The following is an 18,113-nucleotide window of genomic DNA, read 5'->3' as shown; positions in this document are numbered from 1 at the left end:
CATTTTTTTCTTTCCAAACAAGTCTGTATTAAGAATATGTCTTGTGATAGAGGTTGGGGAATGTATTTACAGAATGATTTGCTTTCAGAAAATTCCCAAAGATCCATGATTCATTCATCGTGAAAGTAGGTAAATAGCAAAACAGTAAAAAACTCCAACCATTGACAGGAACTGGGTACTGGGCTTCAAGATCTGAACTCCCGTGGAACTCAAACCTGGAAAATACAAAAAACAAATAATCACCCCACAGGATGTTAAAACTGCATATTGTATTAATTTCCTGAGACAGAAACTATGCTGTCATGTTTGTCTTTTAATAATAATATTTTATTACATTAAATTTAAGTTTAAGAAACAACTCCTCCTATTATAGGATGCCATCTCAAATGTAAAAATGAGGAATAAAAATGCCCAATTTGGTGAGGACTACTCAAAATTTTTTATAACTGGCCAACATTAGCTGACCAATGACATCTACCTAGAAGGTTCATGAAGATGAAATCTTGATGATTTGAAAGCAAAACTCATATGAAGTATTACTTGACAACTGGCCTACTTTCACCATGATTGCGAAGCCTTCTTCTAAATGCTATTCTAAATGCTTAGTCTAATCTAAATTAGCTTAGTCTAAATATTATGACTAATTACTGATGTCTGCCGTAGAAAGGGAAAGAACAACTTAGGGATTGATGCTTCCATTTCACTGTTTCTGTGTTGAGGTCTTTGAACATTTGTAAACAGAAAAAGAAAGCCTTAAATTTTGCACAAAAAATAATGAATCATGAAATTATCTCCCCTTTTCTATTCATTAATTTTCTTTGGCTTTATTAACTTTCTCTTTCCTAACTTTATTTCTTCCTTCCTTCATTATTTATTTATTCATTTATTTATCATCTTGTTTTCAAATGAGAACAATATAAAAAAAAATACATGCCCATTGTTAAATGTGACAGATGATATAAGAAAAACTGGCTTGTTACCTTTGATTCACAATTGACAATAGAAGCTCAGACCTTTTACTTTGTCACAAAACATTTATTTAACAACCTGAAAGTCCCTGGGAACGTTTGTGCAGTAGGTGCCCAGATCAGCCAAAGCAGCAACTCAACTCACTTGACATTTTTGGAATTCTGATTTCTTCGCTACTGCTTCCATCTCCACCATCACTGATGGTTCTGATTTCGATCAAATAGTCTTCTTCAAACGGAACCAGAAGTTCAGCTGATGTATTATTTGTTTCTAAAACATGAGTTTTACTCTGTCGGTTCTGCCGATAGAGGATCTGTATGAAAGTGAAAGCCAAGTTCAGATGGTTTTGGTGTTTACTGAAAGTTCATATGCTGTTATGAGGACGGACAAGGAACATGCTCTCACTTGTTAGTGCTCTCAATTATGTTAAGACAATTTCATATTCCTTACATGCAAACATATGGGATAACATTACTTCATTTATTATTGAGAAATAATATTTCTCTGGAATCCATGTCTCTGGATTGGGAGTAGATTTTATATCTCATGTATGGAGTTTGAGTATATTAGTTTCAGGGTTTACTATGAAAGTCACTTTCAGTTTGGACCCATTACAAATGTCTGAATATATATGTCTGCCCAGAGTTAATTTACATTATCACTAATTAGGATTACTTGCCCTGGACACTGGAGATGATTTTAATACTCAATAATGTTCTTGTGAGATTCCTTTTGTGTTCTTAAGAGCCCATATCTACTCAGTCCTAATTTCTTATACTCCATTTAAATTTATTCATTAACATTAATCATGAATTGTATCTACAAAGAACTGTTATTTCTTGATAACAAGAGCAATCATGTGGACAAAAATGATTTCATGCTGTGGAACTTAGATTTTTTATTCTCCATATCATATTACTCCATATCCATTACTGAACCTAGAACACACAATCTTTATCAAAAACTCATGTGCCAGAAGATGCTGGTGAGGATGTGGAGAAAGAGGAAATGCTGATGGGATTGCAAACTGGTACAACCACTGTGGAAATCAGGCTGGCAGTTCCTCAGAAAATTGGACATAGTACTACTTGATGACCAAGCTATACCACTCCTGGGCTCTACCCAGAAGATGCTCCAACTTGTAAAAAGGACACATGCTCTACTATGTTCATTGCAGCCAGACTCAGAAGAACACACATGGTATATACTCACTAGTAACTGGAAATTAGAACAAAACAGGTTCAGAATACCCAGGAGACAACTCACACACTATATGAAACCCAAGAATAAGGAAGACCAAAGTATGGATACTTCAATCCTACCCAGAAGGGGGAAAATAATGAAGGGAGGTAGAGGAAAGGGGGGAGCAGGGAAGGAGAGGAGAGCAGAAGGGAAAAGGGGGAAGGATCAAGTGTGGGAAGAGAAGGGGGAGAAGTACAGAGGATCAGGAAATTGAAAGGAGAGGTGTAGCAGTAGGGGATGGGAAACTGGGGCTAACCCCTAGAAAGTCCCAGATGCCAGGGACCTAAGGGGCGCCCAGGACCCAGCATGGATGGAATTACCTGAAATACCCAACAAAGGGGAAAGAGATCCTGTAGAGACCATATCCAGTGGATAGGCCTGGCCCCCGATTAAGGGATGGTTCCACACACCCATCTCAATAACCAAAATTGCTCCTGTCAAAAGGACATGCAGTAACAAAGAGTGGAACAGAGACTGAAGAAAAGGCCACCAAGACATTGTCCCATATAGGGAACTTATCCCATCAGCAGACACTAAACACAGTCACTATTTCTGATGCCAAGAAATGATCATTGATCGGCGCCTGATATAGGTGTCCCCTGAGAGGTTCTGCCAGAGCCTGAACAATACAGATCCACCAGCCAGACTGGCCAAAGCTCCCAGGGATTAAACTGGCAACCAATGAGTACATATGGAGGGACTCATGGCTCCAGCTGTTTATGTAGCAGAGGATTACCCTATCTGACATCAGTGTGAGGGGAGACCCTTGGTCCTGTGGAGGCTTGATGACCCAGGTAGGGGGATTTAACTGGGAAGTGGGAAAACATTAGAAATGTAAATAAATAAAACAAATAAAATAAAGTTTAAAAAAGAAGCAAGGATATGCTCAAAAATATTTCAATCCTAATATATATGCTTACAAAGTTTATTTTTATTTAAGTATGACATTGCTGATTCGTGAATAGCATAATTAATAGATCAAATAGAAAAGTAAATATTTACCTTATAGCCCAGCACTTCAGACTCATTTTCCATAGTTTTTACATGCTCCCAGTTCAAGCATAATTTAGAATTTGACAGCTTCCATGCAATGTTTGCTGGTGGTTGGCTAGGAGCTTTAAAATACAATAAATGTTCAGATGAATATTAATCAGTCAATAGTATAATGCAGCCTCATGCAAAGAAAAGTAAATGCTCATCATTAGCATAGAAGGAATGAAATGGTTTATTGTTATTTGAAATATCATACTGATTCTAATCAGAACAAGCAAATTTATTCAAATTTTGGTCATTTGGAAAGGTCTTTGTGACAGACTTATGAATTAATAATAGTTTGCTGACTGTCCAGTATTAATTTATAAATCATTGATGTTGAGTTTGCTTACTTTATAATATAGAAAAAGATGGAAGATTCTGTTATATACTTTTAGAATTGGCTATTAATCATAGCCAACTAAATTCAAGTTGGAAGATTTCTACATATATGCATAGCCACATAAAAACTGTGTTCATGTTTCCATACATAGTTCATTGTGAATACTCATCAAATCCATAATGTTACATTACTATTTTCAGTGTAATTAACAAAACCAATTTAAAATACTTTAAGCAAAATGATACAAATAAAATATGAAATATTTATGCATAAGTGCACTGCTAGAACGTTGCAGAGCCTCAAGAAAACCAGAGTCACCAAGTGAACACATTTCTTCTGGGCTTCTTATTGCATGTTTACGTTCCTTGGCCAGCTTCCCATAGGCCACTTTTTCTCATTAAATATGTGTGGCTCAAACGTGTGTGATACAATTTCACACAGTATATAGTTTGAATGTTCCTCTATATACGGATAGCCCGGGCTAAAAATTCTTTAAAAAATCGGGTGGTTGTCATTCACATGACTAAAGGCCTTAATTTGGATACATGTTTATGATAGTTCAAGCAAAGGTGGCTGTGCACTGAATAAAAGTATTCTTTATACTATTAATACTATTCTGGGAACTCAAAATAGGGAAAATCCTCACAGGTACATTATCACTTCAGAATAAATGCTATTACATTTGTTCTGAAACCAAAATGGGGTTCTCAGGCCTTTGAAATTAATGTTATATTGGATTGGAAAAGTATGACATGTGGAAAGGAGGATATAAAATTATCATTCTAAAACACTAGATAGATTTCAATTTTAATGATTTACATATAGTAACTATAATGTGACTTATAGAGTAAAAAGTCACTTGTCCCAAAGTATACAGGAAACAAGTAGCTGAGTCAGAACAGAATACAGTTACTGTCCAGTGTCCAGTGGTTTCACCATGACAACATGTTGCTATTCAAAGAGAACACATGATTCTTTTGAGACTGAGAAAAACTCCAGAGAGATTTAAAAATAGTTCAACTGCAAAGCCGAGACTAAGATCAAACTGCCCAGCAAAATGTTCCTTTTCTGAATGTGTGGTATGTAGAGAGTCTAGCATTTAACTCATTAGAGCAATGATGGTAATGACTGCAACTTCTTTGAGCATTTTGACTCAATCACTTTATAATGTCATATGTACCACTGGAATATGTTCAACATACTGAACTAGGGGCATTGCTAACAGCCTCCCAAACCTGCTCTTGATCTGCTACCAAATTTGCAATGTTATAGCTAGAGAAATGATGACCAAGTAGTTCCATGGGGTCCAATTATTGTGTGCTATAGTTTGATCTCATTGAAAGATAGAAGGTATATTTTACATATTTTTATGAATTTCTGATGGGACATGCCTTTTTCTACTCTATCTTCAACACCTTGCACAGTGCAAGGATTAAACAGTAATAAACTGACAACTCAGATTTGCATGAAAATGCATCATGCAGTCTAAACCTAGAACTACTAAATGTCTTATTTCCTTTGCCACATTTAATATGTGCATGGCTCACAGGTTACAAAATGGGAACCATGCATTGATCATAACATCCTATGATTAAGGCCAAACTACCATGGTCAGACCTATAGTCATTCATGTGTATTTATATGTACCAATATGACTGGTGATAGCATAGACAATTTTTTGGTAAAATAAACCAAATTAAAATTAAAAGCATAAAATATCTGTGTTTAATATACAGTTAATAACAGTTTAATATACAGTAATTGCCAAATGCTGTTTGTATTCATGACAGACTCTGTGGCAAGAGTACTGTTACGGCTATCTTCTTTTCATTTATTTCCAAGTGAATTTTATAATTGTTTTTCATATATAAAGGAGCTAAGATAAAAATTCTCACAAGGTATCAGAGACTCAGGATCTCTCATGTGCTCTTAGGTCACATTTCTTCCCAACAGTGGATCAAAACTAACCACAACATCATGCAATTAACGCAGGACACATGTAAATAAAGCCCTTCCATGTCACTGGTAGGTTTTTGTTGTTGCCTTTTTTGCTTTGTTTTGTTCTCTGCAAATATTCATGTACTACTGTGGCTTTTCTTTGTTTAGATGCTTTAGCATAATAGGATTCCTTACAATACTGAGTCTACTGTGGATGCAACAGGCAAGGAGCCAGCGAGCTGAATTTTGAAAGGCATACAGTTGTGACTTTAGCAATAACCTTGCCCTTGATTGTATGCATTTGTTTCTTCAAAGCAGATTGCAAAACATCCCATGGGCATACCATGAGAAGTGCCACTAGTATGTGTGACCAATTCTATGGATTGCTTGGAATGTTTGCTTCTCAGAGTCTAGAGGATAGGAAGACTCTGATTTTGAGGTCAAAGTTCCAAAGTTGTACCCAAGAGCCCTAGCTTTATTACTTTTGAAATGAGAGTCATAATTCCTAGTTTATAAAATTCTCGGTTCATGTGAAATACAATAGGAAGCCTTTGCTTTGTCAGAGGGTTGTAATCAAGCCTCAGTGGCCATTAGCAGTCTCTCCTAGGTATAGTGGTTCTCCACTGCCTGGTTATGACACAATCTGTTTTCAATTGTGTTCAAACTGGTTAACCACAAGTAATATGATTCTAACTCATACAAATGACTCATTTCTTGAATATAATGAGCATAATTTGGAGATCCTCCTTTTGTGACATTGCTTTTAAATTTACTATATAATTCAGATAGAAAGATGCAAGGAAGGGTCTCAGCTAATTGCTTCAGAAGTGATCATGACCTGTCTACATTTTTGTCTTTTTTTGGTATTAATTTAGAAACAAGGGTGTCGACATCATCCATCTATCATTAAAAACAAAAGAAAACAAAAAACAAACAAACAAACAAAAAAAAAAACCTTCTGAAAGATCTTTTGAAGGCTATCACCATACACCATACTATTTGCACTGTTACCAGTCCAGGTTTGTTATGGAGGATGAAAGCATACAACATAATTTCTTTAATGAAATTAAAATTTCTTATACCTTAAGAAAACCAAAGCACTTGTCACATGTGTCTTATAAAACATATTATGTTGCCTGTATAACATTCACGAATGGTAAACTCAACAAACACTTTTTCTACTTTTAATGGTTTTTTTTTTTTTGCAGCCATTTTCCAAAGACCAAAATCATGTTCTATTAATCAAGTGACAGAGCAGCATTAAACCAGCCCTTCACAGCTCTAATGGTTTCCCTGTAATCAATTTTTCTGTAGATGGCATTTATATTCAGCTGTAGTTCACACTGTGAACCCAATTCAAAAACAACTTCTTATGTTACACTTCTAAGTAACAGCATGGGATTGACATTTGGGCAAGAGAGAAAGAACATAAGTGCAAGATGAAATAAAAGCTTAATGCTTCCTTTATGTCTAAATATGGATTGATTGCATATTTACAGCAAGAAAGAATCCAGTACAGAGTGCTAGGCAGCCAATGTCCACGTCCAAATTGAGCCCAAATTTGCAAATATTTCTGGTGCAGTGTCTGAGTATAACTTTCTACAATAGGCACAATGTTTTGTTTGGGCTTTATTTTCCACTTGTAATTGCTGTAAATATTTTTTCTTTTCCTTGTAAATCTAAGTGTTATCTAAGTGATGTCTTTGTGGATCATAGTTCATTTGCTATACTTCTTGGATGTCTAAGAAATACATTATTATTACTTATAAGCACATCAATGTATTATTTGAAAATAGCTACTACACTATCATCACCTATTATCACATTGTTATTGTCATAAATAGGAAACAACAGTAGTGTACTTATGAAGCTTTATATTTGCACATGTATGTACAGATATGTACATATATACATAGAGACCTTTTTCCTCTAATTCTAAATATTGTGCATGCTTATCAAAATATGCATCCTTATTTACACTCTTTCTTATGTGTATCCATACCTCTTATTCCTGCATGACATTTCTTGTACTTTGTAGTAATATCGTTTGTCTTTCTCTTATGCTAGGATGTTTAGCGAGTTAAAGAGAAATTATCTGAAGCAAACATACCTCAGTACATAAGACTATATGTGGCTCCTGACAGCACTATTCATTGTATAGATGACAGAATCTTTATATTGAATAAAAGTAATAAAGTTCTGTCTTCCCCACAGCTTTGCCTGTCATGATAGCCAATCATGAGAAACAGAGATTTTGGTAAATGTGAGTTCTCATTTTTTTCTGATTTTACAATGATAAAGGAAGTACCAAATTGAAAATCTAGATGGTGACAGTTGCAATGTGTGATGGATGAGGACTTTTTTTTTCTGCTACCAGTATTCAGAGGTAATCTTGATGTCATCTCAAGGACATGGAAAATCAAAGTTAAATCCAAGGGTACCACTTAGAATCAGGGATGTCTTCAATGTTTCATTAAAGTCATTTCACCTCTAACATTTTGGGTGTCTTTCTGTGACCCCTGATGAACATTTCTATAAAAAAATCATATGAAGAAAGTGAAGACTAGCAGTACTTTTATTTTTTTTAAATGAGAAAAAAAAAGCAAAGTAAAATTATGGCCAAAGTGATGTAATACATGTTGCCATTCAATGCACCTTCACTGTATTTTAGCCATTGGGGCTCCTTTAGGTGGGTTATTTTCTTCAGTTTTCCAACAAACCCCAGACCTGGGCATAATCCTCATCTCTGCTTTTCAGTTATGAACATATATTCATAATTATCAAATAATAAGACCTCAGCTTATAAAATAACTCAGCTGGTAAAATGGTTCTTCACAAGCATGAGTTCACTTCTCAGGATTTAAAAATGCCTGGTATGGTGGTGCATACTTAAAGTCCATACCAAGAAACAGCCAAACAGAAGAACCCATGGGAATTGCTGGTGGTCTACTCTTGTCTATCTCAAAGTTTGATGTACTCCTGAGACTGTCCTCTGGCTTCCATAAAAGAACACAGAAATGTATACAAACACACATACATGTAGTTCCCATCCCCTGAGACATACACACAAGTCAACATATTTATGCCAGTCATAATGAAAGTATAGATGAGTAAGTATGCATATCCTCACGTTCTCACCCTGGAGTTCCATTCTTACTCTGAGCCTCAGTTTCACAGCCACCCAAAATTATATGATGCCTTATGAGATATAAATATATTAAAGGTAGAAATTAGTGTTGTGAAGAGGAATTTTTTCTGATATTAGAAATGGCAGGAATGTTGAAAGTATACTTAAAGACAGAACAAAAAAAAAGTTAACTATATATTTATCATTTGAGTGTATGAACCATAGAATCAATAGTACTCTGCAATTTGATCAGCTATGTTTTTCTGTAGTGGTCTCCATCTATTGCAAAATGAACTTTTTTTTGAAAATGGTTGAGAACTACTCTTAACAGTGGGCACCAGATTAATATATAGATTGTTGTCCAGGATTATGATAGTCTAGTAGGGTGGTGTTTGCAGGTTCTCCTCAAAAACCCATTACTTACTAGCCTTAGGAATTAGTTAGGTTTCTAGTACCAAGACAACCCTCACACATAAGCTCAGGGATTATTAAAGAAGATGGGAGAAAAGAAAGTAAGAGACAAATGAACAGGATGCTTGCTGTGAAATAGTGTCTCCTGAAATATAAGAGATGCTACACTCACAAAGTCTAATAACCATGAGTACCAAAATAAGACTTTAACAATAATTAAAACTGAAGGACATGCTAATTAAAGGTGAAAAGTGGAGACTTTGACCTAGACAAAGAACTACAGGAAACAAAGAAATGCTTAGAGTAAGAAAATATGTTTCTCCCCTCCCCCACAGGGAAGAGACCCACCTGAAATTGGTCATCAAATACCAAATGGTTTGCCCTAAATCATATACCTATAAGTAACATTAATATACAGTGTGATCAGGTTAACTTTATTTAGTGTGTTTGTGTATGTGTGTTATGTGTGTGCTTGTGTATATATGTATACATCAAAGAAAAAGACACCAAAATCCTTTAAGGCTCAGTTTATATTGTAAAAGGAAAACTGGGAGTGCTTAAGACTCAGAAGACACATACTAAACAAATTATAAACAATAAAAATTCAGGGTAGGAAGATAGGTATAATTATGTTTTGAGAAAAATTTCTGTTGAGTTCCACTTGAAAAGAATGTGAAAATCTATATATGTTTCTCCCCTCCCCCACAGGGAAGAGACCCACCTGAAATTGGTCATCAAATAACTAACTGCTAACAAGATGAAGATTTTTCTCAGCATTTATATACTCTCATATAGAAATGCAAAGAGGAACAGCATAATTGTAGAAAGTTTAACTGAAAAAGAAAAGAACCCACAGGTCTTTGGATACTACAGTGGTCAATGTTCTCTTATTGTGTGGATTAAGGTTTTGAAACATGTTCACCATCTCCATTCTCTCATTCTTCATATTTAATGGAAACACTACTATATATGGAAAAGAAAGATTGTGGTAGGGAATGAGTCCACAGCACAGCAATAGGGAAACCATTGTGGAATATTACAGGGCACTCAACATAACATCACAGGTCTTCAAAAGAATGTAAAGAAAGCAAGAGCATTAAGTTATAGAAACTGGATAGGTGGAGTGTAAGCTGAAAATTCTTTATTTACTTTTGGAAATGCTATGACTAAATGCTTAAAAAAAAAACTTCAGTGGAAGAAAAATTCATTTTAGTCCATAGCTTTAAAGGGCTTGATTTATAGTTTCTTGGCTCCATGTGATTGATTATAGAGTCATGGTGGTAAGAATGTGCAGAAAAGAGGTATGTTTACTTCATGCCTGTTCTGGAAGCAGAGAGAACACCTCGTTAAGTGGCAAGGATGATACATCTCCAAAGACCCTTGGCAGGGACTTCCTTCCTTCATCAAGAATCCTCTTCCTAAAGTTTCTACATCTCATAATAGCACAATAACCCAAGAGAAAAATGTTCAAAGTGCAAGCCTTCAGGAGAAAGTTTATAGTCAACCCATACCAACCAACTCAGCCCATCTGTGCAGCAGTCTGAGAGAGGACCCATAAGCCCCAGGGTAGTAACTGTCCTCAAGGAGCAAAAGAGCAAGTTTCCTTCAAATATGTATGGCAGCCCTTGCATAGTCTGTTGGACCTTCACGTTCTAGCTGGTGAAACCCAATTGACCACTGGACTACAAAACAAGGTAATATAGTTTTCTTGTTTCGATATACTGTTGATGAAAATTTGTTACAGGTTCTGTAGCAGTATTTACTATTGAACATTTTAAAATCTTTAATATAAAATATGGAAAGGGTTAAAGGAGTCTTGGTTGAATCTCAAAGATTATGCCATGCAGGTTTGCATAACCTCACTTTCAGGTGCTTCTCATCTTTTAGAATTGAGGTGTGTTGTGAAGTCTAGAATTTTCTTGAAATGGAAAGCTGTAAGCCCCAAGACTCCAAGGAGTTAAAAGGAAAGGAAGGAAGAAAAGAAAGAAGGAAGGAAGAAAGACAGATAGACAAACACAGAGATGAAGAGAAAGAAATGAAATGATGGAAAGAAAGAAAGAAAGAAAGAAAGAAAGAAAGAAAGAAAGAAAGAAAGAAAGAAAGAAGGAAAGAAGGAAAGAAAGAAAGAAAAAGTGAGAGAGGGAGAGAGGGAGGGAGGGAGGGATGGAGGGAGGGAGGGGGAGGGAGAGAGAGAGGGAGGGGGAGGGAGAGAGAGAGGGAAGGAGGGAGGGAGGGAGGAAGGAAGGAAGACAGACAGAAAGACAGAGACATATGGACAGAGAGAAGCAAAGAAAGGAAGAAAGAAAGTAAGAAAAAAAGACAGAATGAGAGAAAGAAAGTAAGAAAGACAGGAAAGAAAGGCAGAAACGTATTTTTATGAAGGAAATTAGGAATTACAAGGATTTTGTTTGTTGGTTTCATTTAGTGAATATAAAAGATAAATATCTGAAAACATGTGAACCTTCCACCTAAAATTTTCTGATTCTCATTTTTCTCTGACCACTGTGTCTTGTTAGGTATTCATAGTTGTGAAGAGACATCATGACCAAGGTAAATCATGGGTTTGGGATTGGCTTCTAGTTTCAGAGATTTCGTACATTATCACTGTATGGGAAGCATGGTGTACAGAGCCATATTGGGGCAGTCTTGTACTTGGTCAGAGTTTGACTTTGGTCAAGGTTAACTTCTCTCAGTTAGCCAGGATCCTTCTCCACCCAGGGTGGAGCGCTCGAAGTAAAGGTTAAGTTCATTGTTCCTCCAGGTCTAGGAATTCCTGAATTAAGCAGGTGACCCACCCAGCTGCTGGAGCAGTCAAGACAAGGACCTCTAAGAGAAGCTAGACAACTTCCACCGGAACTCAGCCTGGAGTCTGGGGGGAAGGGTTTGCCCAAACTGTTAAAAGGTCTGGCGCCATTAAAGTTTCCGGCTTTGATCAGTGAACATTGTCTTAGCCGCACTTCTTTTCGCCCCTCTTCCCTATTTATTCTCTCAACAGGTAACCCAGTTTACATGTGGCTGCTGGCAGCTACATAATTGGCGCCCAACGTGGGGCCACCTGGTACGGGAGAATTTCCTGAGGTAACCCTATCCAGCGAAGCTTCACAGAAAAGGTGATAAGAAATGGTATCCGCACGGTAAGCAACATAGAGGTCAAAACTAGCGCTAGTGAAAGTTGTGTATCGTTGTGAGTGCAGAAGAGATACGGTTTTTCAAGCAAACTGTATAGGCCCGACACAGTGGCTGCTTGGGTTGAAAAGATAGAGAAATATGGAGAAGGAATTTGGTAGACATTTGCCCAAAGCTCGTAAGAGCTGATTTCGGCGAAAAGAAAGGGGTTTTTAAAAAATAGACATATGTACACAGCCTCTAAGAGCTGTTTGAAGAGAAAAATGGATGTAATTGCTTAACAAGTGCGCTTAACTTTCTGTGTATCTTTCCGTGTTTGTCCCGGTGCACCAACTGTTTGTCTATGTGTATGTTTATGTCCTCTCTGTGTCTTTGTGTGAATGACTGTTTCATGTTATTGGTAAAGATTTCATCTGCTGGTAACCTCTTGAGCCAGCCACAGTTTGTGTGGAGAGTGATTCAAAGCCACGCCGCGACAGCACAGCTCACTCAAGAGGCAAACATGGCTGGGGAAAAAGCCGCTTTTAAAAGCCCAGAAGCCTCAAGATTTGGGAAGACCTTGGTTTGGCTTGTGAAATTCATGTAGTCGCTTTATACTTGTTTCTAATTGGTTTTAATGGTATAAGGCTTTACATTTCTTGACTAAAGAGTTATAAATTAATTGGTTATTATTTAAAAGGTATAATGTTATTAACAAAAGTTAGGTTAAAGCTGGTAGTTTAGGGTAGTCGCCATTTTTAAACAACACCTGACATGACGGTTAAAGCTGGTAGTTTAGGGTAGTCGCCATTTTAAACAACACGTGACATGACGCAATCCAGGAAATACAGGCCTTTAAGACGCTCTTAAATTGACATGGTGTTTCATGTGAATCTTGGCCTGGAGATTAGACTTAATGAAGATTAAGATTTAAAATATTGTCTCTTTAATAAGTTACACTGTCATACACTTGAACATAAGAACTGGCAGACAAACCTTGTGTTGTAAATATGTGTTTGCCATTGATTTTAAAGAAAATAGATTGTTTTAAAATTGGGATTTGCTTCCAAAATTGCAATTGTGCTCTAATATTACAAGAAAACATTGAGTTACAATAAAAATCAGTGTGTTATTGGCTACAGATTTCAGTTTACAGGCTCATAATTGTTAACATTTTGTAATTAAGATAATTTTGAGAGTGATACAGCTATGGGTTTTAGAGGACCATTGTCACTTTTCCACAAGTTTATAGGCTACAATGGTAGGAGCAAAATTTAACCCTCCAAGATTAAAAAGGAGATCTCTGTGGAAATGTATTTGATATCAAGTAGGTTCCTTTGACCATGGAATTACAGGTTTCTTTTGTTTAATCCTCAAAACACAGGTTTGGGTCTGGTCTTAGATAAAAGGCTCAGATCTAGTCCTTGCCAAGGACTAAAGGTAGATCCTAGGACAGATAAAAAAAAATGTTTTGTTTCTGTTTCAATACTAGAAGTTAGGATCTTAAAATATTCAGTGTATAATGTTCATAGAATGTTTGTTACAGGCCCTTGCTCCTATAGACTTTTAGAATTTTTAGGTAAATGGCTTTCAAAAGTTGTTAGGATATATTAATTGGCTTTATCTTATATTTACCTCATTTTAAGCTTACCACAGAAGGTCTTAAACCTCTGTTTTCAAGGTAGGAAACATTTGTTCCTTGCTTCAAGCAACAATCAAATTTATTATTAATGGTTGGTCTATTACATGGCAAACATTTTTAGGCAAAATTAATAATTGTTATGCAAAAGAAAATTTGTACTATCAGATCACATGTTTATTCCTTTGTTTCTCACTGCTTCAACACAGATACCTGAATTGGGTGCTATAGCAGCTATTTTTAAGATGTTAAAAGTCAAGCTTTTAATAATAGTAGATATATACATAGCTCATGGTTTATAATTGCTTAAAATTGGTCCATTTTTAATACTGCTAATTCTTAATTTCTACAGTTTATACAAATGTGATTCAAATTTCTAAGAACAAAGGATATGTTCTCTAAATGACTGTCCTTTAGGTATTTGAAATAATTTTATATTTTGTGCACATCAAATTATAAAGATTTGTTCTTGATGTCCTCAATTTCTACCTCTACCACGTAATGGTGTTAATCCTAGAGGACTTAGTTATTACAGATAAATGATACTCATATTTCTAATTTAGAAGATTAAAAAATATGTACATGTGACTAATTATTCATTTTTAGGCTGTCTAGTTACAACTGCTCTAACAGAAAAAACAACTAAAAATGCTATGTTTATTTTATATAATTACATAGTTATTGCCTATGTTATGGGTTATACTTTGTGTTCCAACTTAAATTAATAAAACAATATCTTCTTGGAAGAGAGAAGAGAGGGGAAATTGTGTCCCTGTGCATATAATTTAAATTATGCTTACATGTTTTTAAGAAAATTTTAAAATTTAGATGCCTAGAAACTCCTTGCTAAATGTATATGACATCTTGTAATTAGGCATATTGATGTCTAGGTGAAATGAAGGAATTCACTTATTGACATATGCCATGATCCTGATTTAATATTGGGGGAGAAGGCATGTCCTCTGTTTTTTCCACAGAATGCTACAGAAGATATGCTGACTGTGTGCTTGCTGAATGCCCAGACCATGGTAACATAAGATCTATATTGGGTATATGTTCTTGACTTACCTCAATTGTTAAATGTCCCAGGTTAGATAAATTGCCTAGCTTCAAGCTTTTAGACTTTGTGGGACAGAACATGGAGACTGTTAAGCTAGCTTAGGAAAAATTAATCTAAAGAAGAGTTAAAATGACTCTTCTCCTTATTGTGCTCAGCTGACTCAACCATAGACTGGTCTAGAAATAATTCCATTATTGAAGATTCCAATTTTGAAGATGGCTAACAATCTTCAGCCAGCTGTGTTAATTTAACATATAGTCTCCACTTTTCCTGAGAAGTAACAGCTTATTTCTTGATACACAAGGCTACCTCTCCCACCTCAGAGGCCAAGCTTTGGGTCCTTAAAGTTGTTAATTTACAACTGAATTAGATACTTCAGGGACAAGTTAATCCTATTCCACCTTTAACTCTTGACCTTGTCTGTTAAGCAGACTGGCTGTCTACACCCAGGCTCACCTGGATGGAGAGATTGCATGTCTGTTAAAGACACTTGCAGACCCCCCTGGCTTCAAAACTTACACAAGTGGATCTCCAAAGAGGGAGCCACATAGAACTCAGATCTATGTGTGTTTGTTTATGAACAAACATGGGTACCAGTGAGACGTACGAGGCAAAGCACTGCATGGGGAGGTGAATTTCTGCTTCTGAGTCCCCAGGAAGTACACCTAATTACATAGGGGTTAACGTCGAGAGGCTGTCCTTAAAATAATAAGGGAGCCTATTACCCCTCCTCTGAAAAAGACGTTATACAATATTTAAGAGGAATTACGGTCAATTCTTCCCCTCCTGGTTAAGGCCCGCCTTCTTATGAAGGATATTTATCCACTTGTTTTCTACCTCCTCGTTTTCAAATTAATAAAAAAAAGGGAGGACATGTACAGAGCCATATTGGGGCAGTCTTGCACTTGGTCAGAGTTTGACTTTGGTCAAGATTAACTTCTCCCAGTTAGCCAGGATCCTTCTCCACCCAGGGTGGAGCACTCGAAGTAAAGGTTAAGTTCATTGTTCCTCCAGGTCTAGGAATTCCTGAATTAAGCAGGTGACCCACCCAGCTGCCGGAGCAGTCAAGACGAGGACCTCCAAGAGAAGCTAGACAACTTCCACCGGAACTCAGCCTGGAGTCTGGGGGGAAGGGTTTGCCCAAACTGTTAAAAGGTCTGGCGCCATTAAAGTTTCCGGCTTTGATCAGTGAACATTGTCTTAGCCGCACTTCTTTTCGCCCCTCTTCCCTATTTATTCTCTCAACAGGTAACCCGGTTTACATGTGGCTGCTGGCAGCTACAGCATGGCAGAAGGCAGGCAGCTATGGTGCTGGAGAAGGAGGTTAGAGATATGTATCTTGGTCTTCAGGTAGCAGGGATAGTTTGAGCATAGGAAGTCCATCCACAAATTGACACACCTCCTCAAACAAAGCCACACCTAAAACAAGTTCATACCTCCTAATAGTGCCAAACCATTTGGACCAAGCATTCAAAATACTACATTCCACTCTTGTTCCCAGATGCTTATAGATATAATATTATGCCAAATGCATTTAGTGTAACTTCAAGAGTCCTTATTGTCTATCACAATCTCAGTACTGTTTAAAAGTCCCAAGTTTAAAGTATCTTCTGAGATTCAGGCAATCTTTTAACTGTAATATTCTATAAAATCATTATCAACCTCATCCTCCTCATCATCTTCATAAAACAGATCACATACTTCCTACATATCATTTCACAGGATATATATTGCTATTCAACAATATACAGAAGGAGGACAGCAAGGAAATACTTGATTAAAGCAAGATAAAAAATAGCTGGACAAATTGCAAATTCTACATCTCCATGTCTAATGTCAAAACACTCTTCAATTCTCCAACTGCTTTCATCCTGGCTGACTATAACACACTTCTTTCCCTTAGACTGGTTCTGCTCCCTGTTAGCAGGTTTCCTAAGCAAGTGTTCCAAGGCTCTGACATCTCTAACTACCAGGAATATCCAAGGCAATCCAGGCTTTCCTTTCACAGCTTTACACAATGGGCTCTCTGGGCTTCCATGAAGGGACATCCCTGTCATAACCTGTCCTCAGAGGCTTTTCATAATTGAGGAGGGAGATCTTTCACACAATGGCCTCTCTGGGCCTACCTGTAGGGAAAATCTTGCCAAATACTTGGCCTCAGTAACTTTTCTTAGCCTTAAAATGTGATTCTATAAGTTCTTTCTTCTTTTTCTTTTTTCTTTTCTATATTCTTTACATTTCCAATGATTTCCCCTTTCTAGTTTATCCTTTCCCAATAAGTCCAATAAGCCTTCTTCCCTCCACCGGTTCCCCAATCAACCCCCTCCCACTTCTCTGTCCTGGTAATCTCCTACATTGCTGCATCAAGCCTTTCCAGGACCAAGCCCCTCTCCTTCCTTCTTCTTCAGAATGATTCCATATGTGAATTGTGTCTTGGGTATTCAGAGCTTCTGGGCTAATATCCTCTTATCAGTGACTGCATTACATGTGTGTTCTTTTGTGAACTGATTACCTCACTTAGGATGATATTTTTTAGTTCCAGACATTTGCCTAAGAATTTCATGAATTCATTGATTTAAATTGCTGAATAGTATTCCATTGTGTAAATATAGCACAGTTTCTGTATCCATTCCTCCATTGAGGGACATCTGGGTTCTTTTCAGCTTCTGGCTATTATAAATAAGGCTGCTATGAACATAGTGGAGCATGTGTCCTTATTGCATGCCGGGGAATCCTCTGCGTATATGCACAGAGATATATCAGGGTCCTCCAGAAGTGTCATGCCCAGTTTTCTGAGTAACCACCAGACTGATTTCCAGAGTGATTGTACCAGTTTGCAATCCCACCAGCAGTGGAGGAGTGTTCCTCTTTCTCCACATCCTCGCCAACATCTGCTGTATCCTGAGTTTTTAATCTTAGCCATTCTGTCTGGTGTGAAGTGAAATCTCAGGGTTGTTTTGATTTACATTTCACTAATGACTAATGATGCTGAACATTTCTTAAGAAGGTACTTCTCAGCCATTTGAAGTTCTTCATGTGAAAATTCTTTGTTTAGCTCTGTACCCCATTTTTAAGAGGGTTATTTGTCTCTCTGGAGTCTACCTTATTGAGTCCTTTGCATATATTGGATATTAGCCCTCTGTCAGATGTAGGATTGGTGTAAAAACTGCATGGTATTGGTACAGTGACAGGCAGGTAGATCAATGGAATACAATAGAAGACCCAGAAATGAACCCACACACCTTTG

At 36.8% G+C, this 18,113-nt stretch overlaps 1 protein-coding gene across 1 annotated transcript in view; it reads right to left on the bottom strand.

Moving 5' to 3' along the window:
* Window positions 1-114: 114 nt before the first annotated feature.
* Cntn6 (contactin 6) overlaps window positions 115-18,113 on the bottom strand; it is a 216,830-nt gene continuing 198,831 nt past the window's right edge. Inside the window, exons 19-21 of the mRNA XM_052172631.1 lie at window positions 3,214-3,326; window positions 1,114-1,282; window positions 115-215 (exon numbers count right to left, since the gene is read on the bottom strand). Of these exons, the coding sequence (XP_052028591.1) occupies window positions 115-215; window positions 1,114-1,282; window positions 3,214-3,326 (383 nt within the window). The remainder of the gene's footprint in view (window positions 216-1,113; window positions 1,283-3,213; window positions 3,327-18,113) is intronic.

This window comes from Apodemus sylvaticus, chromosome 2, assembly GCF_947179515.1.
Source record: "Apodemus sylvaticus chromosome 2, mApoSyl1.1, whole genome shotgun sequence".
In the NCBI taxonomy this organism is placed as follows: Eukaryota; Metazoa; Chordata; class Mammalia; order Rodentia; family Muridae; genus Apodemus; species Apodemus sylvaticus.
Note: the sequence above shows the minus strand (reverse complement) of the source record. Positions and strands in the feature narration are given on the sequence as shown.